A 19,298-nucleotide genomic window follows, 5' to 3' on the forward strand; every position below is an offset into this window, starting at 1 on the left:
ATTTTTGTTTTCATTTCATGTTTTGCTTTGTTTTATTTTGTTCTGTTCTGTTTTTCATTTTTTTTTTTTTTTTTTTTTTGTTTCCTTTCTTCTTTCAAATTCAACATGTTTCTATTTGCTGAGGCGATCATACGAGGCGTGCAGGTGTGTATGCGTGGTGGAATAAATGGCGGATGGAGATGCGCTTTTCGCGTGACCCTGTTGTGTAGAGGACGCGAAAAGGATACACAGGGGGTGTAGAACAGAAACGAAAAGAGAACGACACGAAGATAAGCAAACGCAGAGCAGCGTAGCACAATGAAGCAAAACGATTCGTGTCGTAAAACAACGCGACGTGGCACAACAGGAAGCAGCACAACTGCTCGCGGAGATACAGATCGATTTTGCACAACGGAAGAATACCTGCACATTCAGGCAAAAAAAAAAAAATAATAAAATAAACATAAACATATATATTTATTAACCTGGTGTGTATAAACCGTGCGTTGATGCCCTCCCTTGTGGTTTTCGATTGTCACCCCCGCGTGTACCACACCACGAAGCTAAAACAGAACGGCAAAATGGAACATGTCATAAGGAATACACAACACGCACGTCAAAATGTGGGCACTTAAGAATGTGACCAAGTGAAAGAAGCGCGGAAAAGGTCCCCGCGTTTATGCCCCTATGTTGGTACACGCCCTTTGTGCTGTTCGATACTTGTAGAATATCACAGAGTTATGTGCCTCCTTTGGGGGCACTCGACAGGAGGCATTTTTATTCATGTGCAAAAAGTTCGATGATGTGTGCAGAGCACCCACGAGAAAAAAAAAGAAAGAAAATGAACATAGTTCTGATGTGACCCGCGATTGCACAGGTGAATGATCACATGGACGCGTCACTTTCCTTTTATCTGGGCTTGCCACGCGCAGGATGTTCTATGCGTTCTTTAAGGTTCTTTCCTTGCACATTTTCGTTTGCAAGAATTGCAGTTAAAGATGATTGTCAAATAACGCCACATCGTGGACAGATCATTTAATTTGATTTATGACCTCCGATTTGTTTCTTCAAAATTGGTATGACACATCAAGCGAGATGGCATGCATTGTCATGAGTTGCTGTGAACCTCGAACACCCGAGTCAATTCCACAATTTGTGACATACGCATGGGGAGGTAAAACACCCACGTTTATATGTGCCCACACGCATGTGTGCTTTCGGATCGCTGTTACAAAATGAGCCTGCCACGGATGGGCACTGAATCTGCGATGGTGAAATACACGCGGATCTCTTTATTTGGCGTTTTTTTTTTTTTTTATTTTTATTTTAATATCAACACTTCTGTGGCGCATGTGCGCAGCGGTTCCTCCAAATATAATTTTTCACTCCACAGGAAAGGAAGAAGCAACTTGGCAGAACAGAGAATGTATCACGTCCCAAGAAAAAACAAAAGAAAAAAAAAGAATTCATGTAAATGTTTGTACATTATATGCTCAGGTGTGTATTCCCCTTTAATGGCCAAGTGTGCAAGCACATGCTGTGCCTCTTCGTAAAGTCCAATTCACAATCGCAATGATGTGATTACAACGATGAACAAGTAGAATTGATTCCACGCCTGCTGGAACAATTTTTGCATGACGCATTTTTTAGAATTGATCGGGCACACGTAAGTGAAATGTTCATATGTATGTGCTATGTACGCACAGACGCATGTTTCCTGTTTTCTCATCTTTCCGGCGGTAGGAAGTACAGATTGCGGAAATGCGAGTAGATAGGTGTGTGCCCCTCCTCCGATGGAGGGACCAAGCGGGTGGTGAAAAAGAGTGTAACTTCTACTCATTAAAAAGATCTTCTTAAGATTTTACTATTACATCTCCATGAGATAATTTTTTTTTTTTGGCGTTGGGCAAATTCCACATTTGTGAAATTTTGCCCGTTGGCAGGTTGCCATAATTGGGGGGTCCCCGTAAGGGGGTTCATCCGTTTGGCCTCTTGCCCAGCGGGCACGTACCATCAGGATCGTTCCCAATTAGCGTATCGCTTAGAGGTGTGCAAGACGGGGTGTTAAAAGTCCTATCAGTCACATGCATGCATGCAGAGAAGGGTTTCGCTAAGGCTCACTTGGTGACACACTTGATGCAGCGTCTGACAACATAGGACATGTCTGTGGTGATGGTCCATTCGACAATTTTCTCCCCTTCCTCACACACAATTTGAGTAACAAAATAAAAATACGCTCAGAGGGTACTTGTCAATGTCTGCATGTGCGTTTATACATATGCGCAACTACGTTTGGAGGGTGTTCCTTCAAAGTTTTGTCTTCCCACAAAGGCTCCCAGTGTGGTGAAAAAAAAAAAAAAGCAGTTTTTCCAAAGGCATGCAGAAAAGTTCAGAGGTTGTTTTTCGTCTTTTTGGTATACTGCAAAAAAGTTTAAAAGGAAATTTCATTCGCACATCTTTTGATGCGTTCTCTTGGATTCTCGTTTTTTCTTACGCATATATTTTATCATCTCCTTTTTAACATATTTTCTGTGATTTTTCTTCATTTCCTCTTTTCTGTTCAAGCCGCTCCTGCTCCCCCCCATGTGGTGTCTTCTGCGTTGTCCACACATGTACAAAAGGTAAAAGTGCACACGTACTGAAGGTTCATACGCAGATATGAACATGTGTTTTCCTTCGAAGAGGCATCTACCGGTTGGAACACGTCTCCATGAAAGGAATTGAAACATTCTGGTGAATGTAGAGGTGCGCTATAAGATGGATGTTAATTTAGCTAATTCAGTTTTTTTTTTTTTTTTTTTTTTTTTTTTTTTGCACCCGTCAGATTAGCTGCAGAACAACGACAAAAAAATGGCTAGTTCACTACGAGTAAGAGTTGTCTTTGCCATTTTGGCCTTCCTATTGGATATGAAAAGAATCTTTTTATGTGCCCAGAAGCAGGAGGTGATTCTGTGTTTGTCCGAGTTTAACCAAGACAGAGCATGTAATGTAGCAGCTGAATTTGGAAAGGAAATAAAAGTGTATTGTCCAATAGACTCAGAACGAAATAATAATGGAGGAGTTGTACGCATGAACGGACAGGAAATAAATAACGAAAACACTTGTTTTAATAAAATGAAAGCACATGATGGCCCGAACAGAAATGTAATTAAAAAATTTGAAGAGCATGTAGAAAATTTAATTATACACACAAATGCTATGGACAATACGCATTATATACACGTGCCTCATACCGTGACCACTGGACTGTTGCTCTCATGTAATTGCATTGATCGGACGAAGCAGAAGGCATATAAGTTAAACATTCAAGTAGCTAAAAACGGGGGGGAAAATGTGAAGGGTTGTAATTTTTACTATGCTGACCAGAAAAAAGAGCAAAAAGGACCTTCCATGGAAAAAAATATAAATATTAAGTTTAATAAAGTGTGCAATGTAGATGTGCATGCGAATGATGTTGTCTCCTTTAGGTGCAAAGCTCACAACAGGTACAGCAACGTCCTTGTTAGTCCTCCCCTCTGCTTTCACGAAGTTTTAAATGAGAATAATGAAAAGCTCCAAATTACCGGGGTACTTAATGGAGTTAAGGTTATACCCAGATCAAACACCTACGTCCATGATGCTATGATGCCCAGATTTTTGTCTTACCTGGTGGCTCCCCCTCAAATAAACGAGTCCCTAAAGGTGGAATGCAGGTGCTCCATTACGGACAATGTGCAGGACGTTTCCTACACAGGAACCATCTCATTGAATTTTATAAAAACGGACAAGCTGAATCCGGTTAAGGAGGAACATGATGCTGACAATAAAAACAGATGGAAGAATGGCATAAATGAAAACGAGGGGGAAGACGGCGAGAAGGACGCGAGGTCCTCTTCCGTGTTGACTGGGCTGTCGGCCGTGTTGCTCTTCTGTTTGTTTTCGGCATGGGGATGAATTGGTGAAGTTAAGACGCAGCGAAGTGACCAATTGAACCGAATTACACCCAATCGCAAAGGAACTCTTTATGCCTCCGCATTCGTCCTCTCCGCCATGTTCGCACCATCCCTGGAGCAGTGCGCACAGAATGTACCACTGCGTCCCATTTTTAACCTTTCACATTTGTCATTTTTATCGTGTCACTTTTATAAGTGTATTTCCTTTTTTTTTTTTTGGAGGCTCGCCTTTACTTTTATTTCCTTCTTACCCAATTTGTGCAACCATTTGAACATTCCTAGGGTGCATTTGTTGGTGTCATCGCTGACTGCTCCACGACATTGCAGTGCGCATGCGTGGAGAGAAGCCAAGTTTCCTCTCCCAGTACGTATAACTTGCACACCTCGAACGAATAAATTTGTTCTTCCTTTCCTTTCCTCCGTGTGGGCAAAGAGTGAAGAGCTTCCCCATTCGCCATGCTCAACCAGGTGGGTTGCCCTATTTCTTTTCTATTTCAACTCACTTTGTAATGGGCAAACGACGTGTGGGATGATGTAACGTAGACATCATATAGGTACCTGTACAAGCAGGCAACAAGGGGATTAATTCGTTTAACATCATGTTGGACGGTCATTCAGCGGAAAGGATAAAATAAAAAAGAAAAAAAAAACTCTTCATTTAAATTTCCTTCCAGAGGGGCGCAGCAGGTGTTCTTCCGTTTCGACGTTCTCATTTTAGCTTTTTTTTTTTTTTTTTTTTTTTTTTTTGGGAGGCGAATTTTATTGGCTGCATGCAAAGGGTCAAAAAAGAGGGCAACATATTGGACAATAAAATGGACAACAGGATGGCTCCCAATGCAGAAAAAAGACAGCCCCCTTTCATCATGAAACAAAACATACTGCAATCGCATAGAGACTTAATTCGAAACAGAAAAAAAAAAAAAAAACACTCTATATGTGCTTTTCGTCCCATGACGCGGCGCGCGCTCTCCTTTTCCCATCTCCCAAGTTCAGTTGCGTTATGAGATGAGTTTCTCAAATTTTACCAACAAACTATGCCTTCAGGAGATGTGCAAAATTCTCTGCATGTGTACACAGGGTCATCATTTTTGATCTCAGATTTTATTGCGTGTGACATGAAAACACGAGCGGTGGACATTTTGCCTTCGAGACAAGGATATATTGTTTTTTTTTTTTTTTTTACGACAGACTTGTTCTCCTTATCCCATGTACTGCGCAACGGTTTGTTGCCCCATTTTTCGCTTGCTCTTGTTTGCCCATTTTTTGGATTTTTTCCCCCCCTGGTTTGCAGCGCTGTAGAGGGTTTTCCTACCAACTGCATCGCGCACTGTTGTCTCTAACAGGGCAAAGCATGAGGCGGATTCTGCTGGGCTGCTTAGTGGCCTTGTTCATTGGAAATTGGGTGGCGGTGTGCAGGAAGATAAACGACTTGATCAGCATAGGACACGTGAACGTGTGCCTGATAGATGTAAGGATAGACGATGCTCAAGAGTGTGTCCTGGAGAATGAATTCGGGAAGGCATTATTATTTATCTGCAACATAGGTGAATACATTAATAACAGATCAAGAATAATTCCAGCCACATGTGCCCGTAGGACTTTCATAAATTTAAGTGATCCCACTGAATTCTCCGCAGACAGTGATACGTACGAATTGTTTCAAAATTTAATAGGTACTAACGACTCCACTTTGCGAGGGCATTTCCTCTTTTTTAGCACCCCCTATTCGAATAAAGAAATAGACCTGAGTTGCTTATGTTACATAGAAGGCAAGAAACAACATAAGCATGTGATGAAATTGGTGTTTAAAAAAACGAAAAAAAAAATAAAAGGTTGTGATTTTGGTTATAATATTTTGTCAAAAAGAGACTTAACAAATAACATTGACTTGAATAAAAATGCTGTTTGTCGGATTCATGCATACCCAGGGGATGTGATAGGAATTAATTGTTATAAGAAAGAGAGTAACCATTCGTACAATGATAATTTGGAGCTAGTGCCGAACAATTGCTTCCATAGTATTGAATACGGAAATGATATTACTTTGTCTACTAACAATTTGATCCCAAACTCGAGAGTCATTCCAGATTCCACAACAGATGTGCAATTGTCCAAAATGCATTCCTACATGTCTTATATGATCCTACCGAAAGATATGACCATGACAGGTAAAATCAGCTGCTATTGCAAACGGGGGGAATACGTGGGGTCCATGTTCATTTATTTGAAGACTGTAAATAATTTGCTATATGATTCCAATGGAATCGACCGAATTATTGAAAGGGGAAATGTTGAAGAAAATTCAGATCAGGAGTGGGGAGGAAGTGCAAAAAACGCGGGGGAAGAGTCCAACCAGGGGAAAAGCCAGAGTGAGGTCAAAACAGATGTGAAGGAACAAAACGAAAGGGAGGAAGATATTCACAACCATTATAATAATATAAACAGCATTTATTACAACTCGGGGATGAGCCACCCCAGTAGGAGACAAGACTATCAAGGACAGAGTGAGAGTCGTCACCGGAACGAGGGAAGAAAATCGAGTGTAAGCGAATCGACCAGCGAAAATAACACTTACAGCTATAGTAGTGAAAAAAACATTAGCCGTGAAAAATCTGGAAACAAATTATTTAACGAAAACAATTATGATGCTTATAACATGGGCATGGGTGACGGATTCAGTAGGGGCCCGCAGCGAAGGAAGAAGAGGACCTTTTGGCAAAACCTCTTTGGGTTGTCTTCTTCCCAGTTTTCCTCCTTCAATTCGTTGATACTTTCCTTTTTTGCGCTCATGTACGCGGGTCATTCGTCCCTGTAGGGGGCGCCTCGTGTGCACGTACATATATATATATATGTGTGTGTGTGTGCACGCTCCATGCGCGGCGCTGCAGTCGGTTTGGCGTCACCACTTTGCCGCTCTCTTTTTCGACTCTTCTGGTACACTTTTTTTTTACTTGTTTCTGCCTTTTTTTTTTCTTCCTCCATTCCTCGCTTTAACGCGTTTTACAGTTTAACGCGCCGATGCGTGCGCATTTGGCTCTTCATTCGTGCCTTTCACCCATTCGGCCTGTCCGGTGCGCACGTAGCACATATGTACACAACGCGGGATGTGCCACTCGAGGGTATATCAACCCCCCACCTTCGCATATAACCGTGCTGCTTTTTTGTGGGAGCAAAACGAACTTGTGCAAACAAGAAAAAAAAAAAACAACATGATAACTTCCTCCACTGTGCATATTTAAATTTTTAATAAAATGCATGCTTCTTTTTGGGTCTAACAAGTAGCTCCACGCGCAAAATCCTCGTTTGCCTATGTTGTAAACGAGCTGTCGGGCGTCCTGTTGGAACCTTTTTCATGGGTTTCCCAATTTACCCACTGATTGAAACCTTCTGGGAGAATTAAGCCAAAACAGGAACACCGCTCGGGAAGGATTAAACGTAGTTATTAACGAACTAGCCAAAATGGGAATTTTGTTATTTGCAAAAGGAAAAAATGTTAATAAAATGTATGAACGGTTGAAGTTTTTTTTTTTTTTTTTTTTTTTTAAAAAAAATGTATGTACTGTTCATAATTTTGTACGAGCTCAGCAGAGGCGCCTCTAATATTGCAATAACACAAAAAATAAAAATGGAAAAAATGCAAAATAAGGGAATTATTCTGGGGAGAGAAAAAAAAACAATTTAATAAAGACCGTAATGGGACATGTGTTAAAAAAAATGACAAAAAATATATTCCAATCATTTAACTGCTAAAATGTGAGGAATGATTTTCGTATGTTCACTGCGCATCGCGTTTAAAAAATGTATATACCTTAAGAAGATAACACATAACAGGGAGAAAACACGCAACAGAGCTGAGTAAAGAATGATCAGGAAAAAGCATAGTGTATGGAAAGACATAACTTCAAATGGTATAAGATATCTGCAAATTCTGAGCTAGTTACACAACTGAGATTAAATCTATACGTGTGCATGTTTGCATGCTTAAAAAAAAAAAAAAAAAAAAAATGCGCCTTTGTAAAATGATGCCCATTTTACGAAACATTTATAACATGCAAATGGTTCGCTTTTGGCATATAATTGAGGACATAAAAATTGAAACTTCTGGATACACCATTTTAAACTGAAATGTGTGTACTTTTATAAAATTTGCATTGCTTACAGTTTGGGCAAATCGCATAAGCTGTGCAAAATGCGCAAAAATATTTACTCCAGTTTATTATGTGTGAGAAAAGTTGGCTTAGCCTAACTGATTTGCCAAATGCCAATTTCAGTGGCTCTCTCCCGCGCGCCTTTTTGGTTAACCGTTCAGCGTCCGCGGCAGGGTTGTGCAGAACGCAAAAAAGGGGTAAATATGTGCATGCGCAAAGGGGACAGAGAACAAATGAACAAGTGTCCAGTCGGTATAAACCCATTCGCCGACGTGATAGTTGCCATCGGCTCCAGATTGCCTCCCCCACATACAGGCATAGATAAGCAGGCTAACATGCCCCATTGAACATGAACATTTGTGTAACGTCGCGGTAACCTTTTGGATCCATTCAAATAGCAACTCGCAGGGATATACATTTTTTTTTTTTTGTCGTCCCCAGGAACAGCTCTTGTGATGTTGACAGGTTCGGCTCGTTCTGCCCCATTTGAACCACCCAAAAAACAATATAGAACGAATTTTTGCACACAAAAAGGTGTTTGCTACGAGTTAACAAAGTTGCACAACTGACAATGGTGAAAATGAGTACATGCCTTCCAGTAGTCTGGAATATGCTTGCCTTCATTCTGCTATATTATGTTTTTTCGTTTTTTATATTTTTTTCGATTTTTTTTTTCAAGATGAGAAAAGTATTTTACTCTTTGATGGTTAGTATATATATATGGCTGTGTGTGTACTCCCCTGTGTATGCGCTATATTTTAAAGAAATAGAATTAGGGAATTATTACATCTGTAACTTAAATGATTATCCGAGAGAGTACTGTGTGGTGGACTACGACCCAAACAGAATAATCAAGTTATTGTGCCCGATTGTACATAATGAAGGAGAACACACGAAGATGTACAATTCGAGTTACTGCTTCAGATATAAGGGGATAAAGGATCGTCTTATAATTAGTAATAATGAAGAGCCCATATATAAAACCCTTCCCGGGATTATACTAGAAAACCAGTTTGTATACGACAGGTATAATTTGGGCATCTATATGATGCCTCTTAAATTGGAGGAAGACATGAGTATTGTTTGTGTCTGCGACACAAAGAATGAATACAAAGGAATAACCCCTTATATAAAAATAAAAATAAAAAAGTCGAACAATGTTGTTGGTGCAGGTTCGGCTAATGAACATATAAAGGGATGCGACTTTGGTAATAATCAAGGGGAACATCAATTCTTAACCATTCCGCAATCACATGAAGAGAACGCCGTATGTGATATTCAAGCCAATCCGGGAGACATAGTTGGGATAAATTGTATAAATTACAATGAGCAGGACCTTGAAAATAAAGACGTCAGGTTGGAACCTTCCAACTGCTTTAGCACGGTGTCGTTTTCTTTGTATACTTTCAATTTTGTAAAGATGAATATAAATAATATTTTTCCTAATGCGAAGTACTACCCCGAGTCTTCCGCTTTCCCCAAGGATCCGAATTTAAAAAAATTTTCGACCACGTCTTACTTGTGGATCCCTGCTCATGTGCCTCAGGAATTTTTTTTCTTCTGCTCTTGTCAGTATGCGAAGGGCGAGGCCATTGCGACATATCACGTGAGCAGCAGCGCCCTAGCAGTGTGAGATGATAGCTGTTGAGAAGTGTTACGTTGTGTGCACCGTTAACAGGTAGACGCTGACCCCATTTTACAATTAACATGTTCTCCCCCCGAGATGGTGCCCTTGCACCCATTTATTAACCAAAGCTACAACAGGGAACACGATCCTTATTTCACTTTATTTTGTTTTTACTCTTCGTTATTTTGCGTCATCCTGTACTATTTTGTGCTATTTTATTATTTTTTTCTTTTGCTACTCCCTTAATATTTATGCTATATTCCCACTCTTTAGCAGTTTATTTTTGTGCCCCTGATAATTAATCACTAAGTACGATTTGTGTTTACACCCTCCTTTACATATAGCTGTAGCGGTTTACGCGTTTTAATTAAGGCACTTGTTGTGGAATTACCTCCACACAGTTCTCTCCCCCGCTTTTTATTTGTATTTTATTTGATTCTATTTTGTTCTATTTTATTTTGTGCCTTTCTTTCATGTGACCTACTTTAAACTTAAGACGGGAGTGAAGATGTGAAATTTTTTTTTATTTACGTGCACTGAGCAGTCGTCTTGTACTTGTTAAGCGAAGGAGACATTTCCCTGCATTGCACAGGTTCGCCAACTGGAAAGGGAGTTATCTTTTCTGTGAGTGGTTTTAAGGGGAACCCGGCGGGGAGGAAAACATCATCATTATATATGTTCGTGGGGATGTCCGGATGTGGACATAAGAATAAAAGATTTTTGTCTACGCGGTGAAGTGCATGACAGATGACGCGCATGGTGCGACAGAAGGTCTGGACATGACCCCAAGGCTGTGGCAGCCCATTTGCCTGTACAATATGGACGTTATAAATCAGGTATCCACAAAACAATTCTTATTAGTGTGCTTTGATCGGTCCTTTTTTTTTTTTTTATTTTTTTCTCCCCATGTGATTCATCCGCTAGAGTACGTGTTCACACGGGGATCTTACGAGAGAGCTCCTGCAGGGGTACATCGTGTGGCACCGGTTTGGACATAAAAGAAACAAAGGGGAACAAAAAAGAAAGCGGGAGAAGAAGCGAAAACAATGATGAAGCAGAAGCGAAGCAAGAACAAAAAAAAAGAAAAAAAAAACACTGTCCCCTTTTCCTACACAACTGTATCATGCGTACATGATGACTTCCTATCTTGAGAAAAATTAGAAAAAAAAAAAAAAAAAAAAATACGTAGTTGCAATCGTAAATTTGTGTACGTATAAATATTTTTTCCCTCTTTTGGGGCGAGCTGAAAAATAAAGGGACAAAAAAAAAAAAAAAAAAAAAAAAAAAAAAAAAAAAAAAAAAAAAAAAAAAAAATACGTAGTTGCAATCGTAAATTTGTGTACGTATAAATATTTTTTCCCTCTTTTGGGGCGAGCTGAAAAATAAAGGGACAAAAAAAAAAAAAAAAAAAAAAAAAAAATGAAGCATAATATAATATACGTGTACAAGGACGTATAGCAAAAAATATATGCACGTACGTACGTATGTTTGTATGTACGTGAGGGTAATGCCCAAATAAAAGGAACTTTTTTTCCCCCCCTTTCCGTTTGTTTATAAGTATGCCTGAAGGAATTTTAGGCGCAGCACGTGTAAGCGCATATGAAGGAGGCGGCAAAGGGAGATATAGCGAAGAGAGGAGAATGAACGAGAGCAGTCTCCCGTCAGAGAAAGGCCGCGCACATTGAAAGGGAAGAATAAGATTCTTTTTTCCCCTAGGCCATCGAAGGAGATCATTTTGACATCCATAGTGGTTACATGCCGAGGGCGTTCACACGAACACATGCGCGTATACGTATGAGGCTGTTGACGGGTTTACTTTCAGACGAGTTAACCTGCTGACCTGGTGGCATAGGTATGCCCACCTGCGTGTGAGCGCAGCGCCTTGTTCTTGCGCATGCATCTTTGCAGTCCGCGTTGGCGCTAAAACGCACCGATCTTTTAAACCCCCATATATAACGTCAACGCCGCAAAGGAGAGGTTGACGACTCCTCCCGACAAGCATGAGCACGATGGTAAGTCAAGGGGATAAAGAGCGTAACGCAGTAACAGCGGCGTGGCTAACTAGTGAGGCTCAGAAACGTCCATCCGAGCTGAAGACAGTCTGTGTCCAAACGTTTTGAGGACACTGTACACGCATGCTAAAATGAGTGGCGCCGTCAAACTTGTGTTCCTTTTTCCTTTTGCAGAATGTAAATTCACCCGATTCGAAGAAAGGCAATTCGGAAACGAAGAATTCGAAGAAGTAAGGGAGGAAAAAAAAAAAAATAAAATAAAATAAAAGGGAAAGACCCTTCAAAGGAGGTCGTTCTCTTTATCGAATGTCACATTGAACAGTCTGCATCTCAAAGGATGCTTCTACATCATTCGACAGAAGGAAGCGGCAATATATACACACAGCTATAGCGCCCACATCATGTTAACGCTGCTGTGTTGTTGCTACTGTGCTGCCCCACTCCTATGGTGCCAACCCCGTCCATGTCCACACCTGTTCTGAATTTCCCCCCGCAGGCGAAGCATCGAAAAAATAATCTCCCCAACGAAGGTTATTACTCAAAAAAGAGAGAGAGAGAAAAAAAAAGGACAAAATAGAATAACTGACGAAGTGTGGGGCCTGTCGGGAAAATGGACCACCGTTCTCACCCTGTCGCTGGACCTAACTAATGCAAAACGAGAAATAATTTTTCTCACCTGTTGATGCTCATTTGTTCATCTTTATGTTTATTTATTATTGTTATTATTATTATTATTTTTTTTTTTTGCTTCCCCCCTTTTTCAGATTGCCAAAACGGATGTTGATGCGTCCGACGTTAATGAGGCCGATGATATAGGTGAGCGTCAAGGGTGGGGAAAACAAAAATGCCTACATAAGGGCGAGGGGTGGTAAATGGCCCCTGTGTGGGTTCCCCTCATTTGTTCTTGCACTTCATATGAATATACTTCCTGTCTCCACCGCAGGTAAATCACAAGTCGAGTTAGGTGAACATGAAAGTTCTAATCAAGTAGAGGAAGAACCAAGTGAGTGCATCTCACATGAGTTATACGGTGAGGAAAATGTAGTGATGGCACAGGGGGAAGCAGAGAAGGACGTTCAAGTAGATGACAAAGTTGGAGCGGAAGCTGCTTGCACGGTGGCTTCCCAAAAGTGTAGCGTCAAAAAGAAAGAGAAAAAAAAAAGTGGAAGAAATAACTTCGCTGAGGAGACCAAAAAAACGATTCAAAAGGAGAGGAAGAAAGTAGAAAAGGGGGATAAGAAAAAAAAGAGGAAGAATATAGAGAAGGGCAAAAATGACGAACTAAGGAAGTTTGTCATGAAGCTGGCAGATATCGTGGAGGGGCAGGAAAAAGAAGACGCAGCAGAAGAAGAGGAGGAGGAAGACGACGAAGATGAAGGCGGAGAAAATGATGAAGAAGAAGGGGAGGAAGAAGAGGAGGACGAGGATGATGATGAGGAGGAAGAAGACGATGATGATGAGAACGATGATGATGATGAAGAGGATGGGGACGATGACGATGGTGATGAGGGGGAAGAAGAGGCGGAAGAAAAACTGCTAGACGATGTGTCAGACGAAGCGTCAGACGAAGCTTCCGATGAGGACGCGAGCGGACCACAAGAGGAGGAAACAGATGAAGAGGGAAAAGATAAGCAGGAGGAGGAGTCCAAAGCGGAAAGCATTGAAGGGGCCAAAGAGGGAGACGATGGAGATGACGCAGATGATGGTGATGATGCTGACGAAGATGGTAGTGACGCAGATGGTGGTGATGACGATGAAGAAGAAGTGGAAGGGAACGAATTGGGCACAAACGAAAAAGAGAACGAAAAGGACAACGAAGAAGACGAAAAGGAAGAGGAGGACCAAAAGAGCAAGGAGAAGATTGATGAGGAGGATGCAACTCCTCGGAAGGGCAGTGATGATGAAGAGAAAGGGAGCGCGGATGAAGAAAATGCCACAGATGAAGAGGACCTAGCGGAGAAAGAGACGAACAAAAGTAGCGTGAACAAAAATCAAAAGAGGTTACATAGAGAGAGAGACCTCTTCCTTAGGGAGGATAGAAAAAAAATGGAAAAAAACGACTCTGCAGGTGTACACAAGTGCCTTCATTCATATATGAATGTGTTTCCATGTGCACATGCTTTTACATATACAAATTTATGGGCACATATGTACCAGTCACGTTTGTGCATTTCACCAATGCTCATTTTGATTTTCCCCTCTTCACAGCGACAACGAAAGTGCGTCCAGCGCATACAGCGATATTAAGAAGAACGACCGTTTGTTTGCATCCATGGTAATGAGCAGGAGAAATTGCGCGCACGTGTGTGTGTGTATGTATGGGGGCAACGGGATTGCCCCCTGGAGCGTATACCCGTGTGGTTGCTTCGCGTTATGGGACACGATTTCCCTCACTTATTCTGCTGCCCTCCTTTGCAGAATGATTACAATTCGCCCAACAAGCTCTTCAGCGAGCACGTGGGGAAGCTGAACATTTTTGGAAACGTGAATATCGACATTGAGAAGTTGAGGCAGCGACTGAACAAAAACAAAAGTGTCATGGAGGAGAAGAAAGAAGTGAAAATCTCAGAGGCAGAGGACCCCTTCGGTAAGTCACTCTTTAGCAGTACCCACAAATTGTGTACCGTGGCCATATAAAGTTTTTTTACGTGGACACTGATTTAGGTATACAAATATGTCACCTACGTATTTTATTTTATTATTTTTTTTTTTTTCCCTGCTGTCCTGTCCCATCTTGTAGAGAATGAAGAAATAGTTTACTCCGAAAGCAACATTAAGATAAGCAAGTTTATAAAAAAAAATGAAAAATATGACTGGTCAGGATATTTACCCGTGAAAATTCAGATAATGAAAAATGTGGAGAATAAAAAGTTTCGAATTCTTTGTTTTCAAAAAGGGAGTGGGAGACTCTTTTTAAATACAGACATTTTCGAGGGCTTCAAAATAATTCCCTCCAAAAGTACCTCTGCTTTGTTTAGTGGGCGAGACATATGTAAGGGCTTGTGAATACTTTTGCCGATGTGGGCGTTGGCCGACCCAACTGCATACATACGTATACATATATATATTTTTTTGCAAAGCTGAGTGCACTTCATTCATGTTTTTTTTTCTTCTACTTTGACGAACCTCCCGCAGGCGATGAGAAGAAGCTGAACCAGTACATTGTGACCTTCATGAGCACCACCTCTAGAGATGAATTCGTCAAGCATATAAAAAAAATCACGGCTGGGTGAAGAGGCGGTCGCTGGGAAATCCCCTTGTGCGTAGATTCGCACAAAATGTATGTCTGTATGTGGGCATATGCACACGTGGGTTCCCCGGCCCGCGGTGCACACCCTGTGTTTACGTCCCTCCCCTCCCCCCCATTATTTTTTGTTGTAAAAAAAACGTTTTGCGGGTTTGGTTTTGCTTTTGAATAGCGCTGTCCGAGTGGGGAAGGAGCGGGGCACATGGGCGAGCATGCGTATGCATATATGTATCCACACATGCGCAAGCGAAATGGGTTCGTTGGTTTTCCCTCGTCTGGGCATTTCCTCAGAAGGGTGAAATAATTTTAAAGTAGTTTTTTTTTTTTTTTTTTTTTTTTTGCAATTTTAAGGCTTCCTTCGTAAATGTGCCGGGCGCAAGTGCACGGCGCTGGGCCTTTTCCTCACGGGTGTTCCTCATGTGTGTTCCTTATGTGTGTTTCTCATGTGTGCTCCATATGTGTGTCGCTCTGCTCCTCATGCATGTTGTTGCGTGTCCCACATTTTATTCATCCAAACTCTCTTGCTTTTTTGTGACTTCATTTTAAAGCCCCCTTTTTGAAACCTTTTTTAAAAGTGGGAAATTTTGTGTGCGCCGTACGAGGGGTGCGTCCGAAATGGGATGAACCACATGAAGGCTCTCCAGGCATCGATGTACCCTCCGCGCAGTTGAGCTAGCAAAATGGCTGCAATGAACACCGAAATTTGGTTTGGTCATGAACACTGTCGTTTTTTTTTTTTTTTTTTAAATGGAATGCATGATCACCGCCATTTGCATAGCCTCACATGGTAAGGCGGGCATAGCGTTGGCGACAGATTTTATTTTCCTCCCCTTTTGAGCGATGTATCACCAGGTCATCTATCCCCCCGTGATCAATGCCAGTGGAAGGGAAATTCCCCCTCCCCATTTGATTAAGGAAGATTATTATATACAATGTTGAAGGCATGCGGGCTTATGAGACGAGTGAGCACCACGGGTGGGGGGGGCTATTCCCGCGGAGTTCAGGGCAATACCCTCTTCAATGATGAATATCTGAAAAAGGCATTCGAAAGGATATCCATCGGATCTCCATCACAGTCGTCCGCATCGCTATCATCGGCGCCATCGTCAGTGGCCCCGCCGAGGGCAAAAATAAACAGCGTTTTGAACTTTTTGCTGAGCTCGAATTTGCTCCGTACCAGATGGTCCAAGTTAGAAATAATTGACGAACTATACAAACGCAGAGTTGACAAGAAGCTTTCATTCCATTTGAACGTTTTATATGGGTTGGGTTCGAAGGGGCTACACTTGAGGAGGAAGGGGATCATATCGCCGGTGCTGTTTCAACCCCTGCTGGATTACAATCAGTTTGTTTACATTGTGCAGGTGTGGCTTCGAGAGAGTAGGCCAGTCCGCTACGTCATGAGTTACACACGTGGGTGTGTGAGCATTCCCCCCACAGAGATGGGATCTAAGTGGACGACCTTTTGCTCAACACACATGAGTATTCTTTCCTTCCTTTTTTTTTCCCCCCTACCTTTTCACAGGTGATGAAAATTGCAGACAGGGAGAGGCAAGCTGGAACGCAGAAGCAAGCCGATTTCGTTCGGAGCTTCTTCAGAGCGTAGGACTGCCTGCGACAGCAGCACTTTTTTTATTTTGCCACCATTTTGTCATGTGGCTTTATTTTATTATTATTATTTTTTTTTTTAATGAACCCTTTTGCTGTAATGCATTACCCCCGTTTGGTTGTGCCAAAAGGGGAACCCTTTTTTTTATAAGTTTGAATGGGTGTGCAAATTTGAGCATACTGTGTAGCACAACTGATCTGGTGACGGTGCTTTCTTTTAGCGTTGTTATCCTGTAGATGGCCCTATGGGGAACACTAACACTACGTATTATGATAGCCCTTGTTGACGTTCCCCCTCCAGTAGTTTGCCATGTAGGTGCGTGGAAAATGGTGCAGAACCAACCCGCACGGTGGGTGCCAGAACAGGCAAGAATGGGCAAGAGGGAGATGCGCACGATTGTAAAGGGAAAGGGTCACCACATAATTCGACCTCTGTCGCCTAGTCCGTGGCCTCCTCATATGGTTCCTCCCTTTTTAACCCAATGGACGACAACCTTCCCGCATGCAACCATTTCAATGGTGCAAATGTATTTTCTTTGCTGTTGGGGTGGAAACTTGGGAAGAATTTGCTAAGACGCTTATGTAATCTACAGCAGTTTTTTTTTTTTTTTTTTTTTTTTTTTTTTTTTTTTGAATGGGCAAATTGTACCTCATGACCTTATCGCCCTCTGCCCCAGCCCGGATTTTTTGTAGTCCTCCTGTGCCATTGGTGCAATGCTCATTTGTGAAGTCTGCAAAAAAAAAAAAAAAAAAAACAGAAGAAACTCAGCAGTGGGAAAATGTGCGAGCACACACCAGGCACAAGCCCATTTATTTTATTTGAACTTCCCTTTTTCTCTTGGTTCCTACTACACAGCTCATTAGACGTTTCACTGAACGTTGCGGCGGTATATATATGCCCCTCCGCGCACTAGTGGACTTATGTGAGAAGGCGTTCTTGTGACAAAAGCGATTGACCAGGGTGACTGACAAAGCTGATTAAACTCGTGGCTCGTTACACCTTAGCAACTGCACCGTCCACTTGGATGGTAACACTACCTTGTTGTAATCTTTCCCGCCGCCCCCTAAAAAACAAAAAGCATCTTATGGATATTTTTTTTTTTTTTTTTTTTTTTTTTTTTTTTTTTTGCAAAATAAGAGCAATGCACCCGTTTCATAATATACGTTTTTTTTTTTTTTTTTTTTTTTTTTTTTTTTTTTTAAAAAAAAAAAAAAACCCCCCCTTTCAAAATATTTTTTTTTTTTTTTTTTTTTTTTTTTTTTTTTTTTCAAAAAAAAAGAAAAGCCCCCGTTGCATAATATACGTTTTTTTTTTTTTTTTTTTTTTTTTTTTTGTTCTTTTTTGCAAAATAAGAGCAATGCACCCGTTGCATAATATACGTTTTTTTCTTCTTTTTGTTTTTTTTTTTTGTTGTTTCGTGGACGGCTCAACCTTGTGCTCACGTTGGAAGTGTTAGGCATAAAGTGCTTCAAACATGTCTGAAACAACTTTGTTGCTTTTTTCTGTTCACATTTATCTTAGGACTGTATGGGCAAAGAGGGCTGCAACTTAGGACGTGAAAACGAGATAAGCATTCCGCCTTCGAGCTTTGTTTTGTTATGTCTAATTAGGTTAATATTGTGTTTTTTTTTTTTTCTTTCTGTAAATATGTGTATGCATATCTACTCAGCCTTGTCTTGTTCACAATAGAATTTTTTGTATTTTATAAAAAAACGTTTTTTTTGTAGGTAGAATAATGCAGCGACTATTTCTTCATTTTTTTATTTGACCTTTTGCTCAGGGGCTTGAGTGTGTGTTTTTGTGAGCGTGGTGACAAGGTTGCAATCGCACATGTGTCTCTGCACTTATGGGTGCGTATGTGTATGTGTGTGTGTGCCTATGCCATTACATGTGCCCCGCCCCCATGCAATGCGGACAAAGCCCCATTGGGGTAGTAACAGTGAATTATTATATGTGCCCATAAGTGTGATTTGCGCAGTAGCAGCGTTGAGTCCGCAGCAACCTAATTTGTTATGTTCCATTTTTGCGTTACACTGATCACTTGTTGGTCACCCTTTTGTGCTTTCTATTTGTTTATCGTCGCGTTTTGCTCATTTTTTCGTGTTCACTTTGTTTTTTTTTTTCTCGGCCCCAGAAAGGAAGAACTGAGACCGCGTCCACCCTGTTGCGACATGCATAACCATCCTTGTCGCTCACAACCCAAACGCCTTAGAGGGAAGAAGCACCTACAGATGTTTACACTTGTTCACAGATTGCTATGTTAGTTATATTACCTACTTTTTTTTGTTGTTATTCGCCACAGTTTGTAATTTTTTTTTTTTCATTTTTTTTTGTGTAGGCGTTTATTTTTCGCCCCATATTATCATCCCCAATTATTGTGAGCCGAATTGTTTTCTTCCCAAAATGTTCGCAAGTGTGTGTATATACGAGCCGTAAAAAAGTTGCTCTCACGGGGAGAGGGAATCATAATTAATTCAAGCCCGATGCATAGAACATTATATAATTTTTTTTTTTTTTTTTTCCTTATGACTACATCTTGGACCTTCGACTTTGACAAAGGTTGTCTTTTTTGTATCCCTCCCCCCCGATTTGCGATTTGGGATCCTTGGCCTAAATACAACATTTCATGGTAAGCATAATTTTTTTTTTTTTAATATCGTAGTTACAGCTATCTGCATGTTGTGCATCTATGTTAGAGGTTTCATTGAGAAAAAAAAAAAAAAAAAAAGAAAAAAAAAAAGACC

The 19,298-nt window shown here is 41.0% G+C and overlaps 5 protein-coding genes across 5 annotated transcripts; all 5 read left to right on the forward strand.

Annotated features, from left to right (window-relative positions):
- Positions 1–2,829: 2,829 nt before the first annotated feature.
- AK88_01997 (uncharacterized protein) lies at positions 2,830–3,912 on the forward strand (the record flags this gene model as incomplete). Its single annotated transcript, XM_012479632.1, has 1 exon — positions 2,830–3,912. The coding sequence occupies one exon, from the start codon at positions 2,830–2,832 to the stop codon at positions 3,910–3,912; it is 1,083 nt and encodes a 360-aa protein (XP_012335055.1).
- A 1,350-nt stretch (positions 3,913–5,262) lies between these two features.
- On the forward strand, positions 5,263–6,726 carry AK88_01998 (uncharacterized protein; the record flags this gene model as incomplete). The annotated part of the gene is made up of 1 exon (XM_012479633.1): positions 5,263–6,726. One exon carries the CDS (start codon positions 5,263–5,265, stop codon positions 6,724–6,726), a length of 1,464 nt encoding a protein of 487 aa, XP_012335056.1.
- Positions 6,727–8,738: 2,012 nt separating this feature from the next.
- On the forward strand, positions 8,739–9,692 carry AK88_01999 (uncharacterized protein; the record flags this gene model as incomplete). The annotated part of the gene is made up of 1 exon (XM_012479634.1): positions 8,739–9,692. One exon carries the CDS (start codon positions 8,739–8,741, stop codon positions 9,690–9,692), a length of 954 nt encoding a protein of 317 aa, XP_012335057.1.
- A 1,994-nt stretch (positions 9,693–11,686) lies between these two features.
- Positions 11,687–14,931, forward strand: AK88_02000 (uncharacterized protein; the record flags this gene model as incomplete). Its single annotated transcript, XM_012479635.1, has 9 exons — positions 11,687–11,698; positions 11,873–11,928; positions 12,195–12,228; positions 12,463–12,514; positions 12,642–13,698; positions 13,907–13,973; positions 14,117–14,285; positions 14,439–14,690; positions 14,834–14,931. 9 exons carry the CDS (start codon positions 11,687–11,689, stop codon positions 14,929–14,931), a joined length of 1,797 nt encoding a protein of 598 aa, XP_012335058.1.
- Positions 14,932–15,877: 946 nt separating this feature from the next.
- AK88_02001 (uncharacterized protein) lies at positions 15,878–16,551 on the forward strand (the record flags this gene model as incomplete). The annotated part of the gene is made up of 2 exons (XM_012479636.1): positions 15,878–16,309; positions 16,471–16,551. 2 exons carry the CDS (start codon positions 15,878–15,880, stop codon positions 16,549–16,551), a joined length of 513 nt encoding a protein of 170 aa, XP_012335059.1.
- Positions 16,552–19,298: the final 2,747 nt, after the last annotated feature.

Source organism: Plasmodium fragile (assembly GCF_000956335.1).
Source record: "Plasmodium fragile strain nilgiri unplaced genomic scaffold supercont1.18, whole genome shotgun sequence".
NCBI classification, from domain to species: Eukaryota; Apicomplexa; class Aconoidasida; order Haemosporida; family Plasmodiidae; genus Plasmodium; species Plasmodium fragile.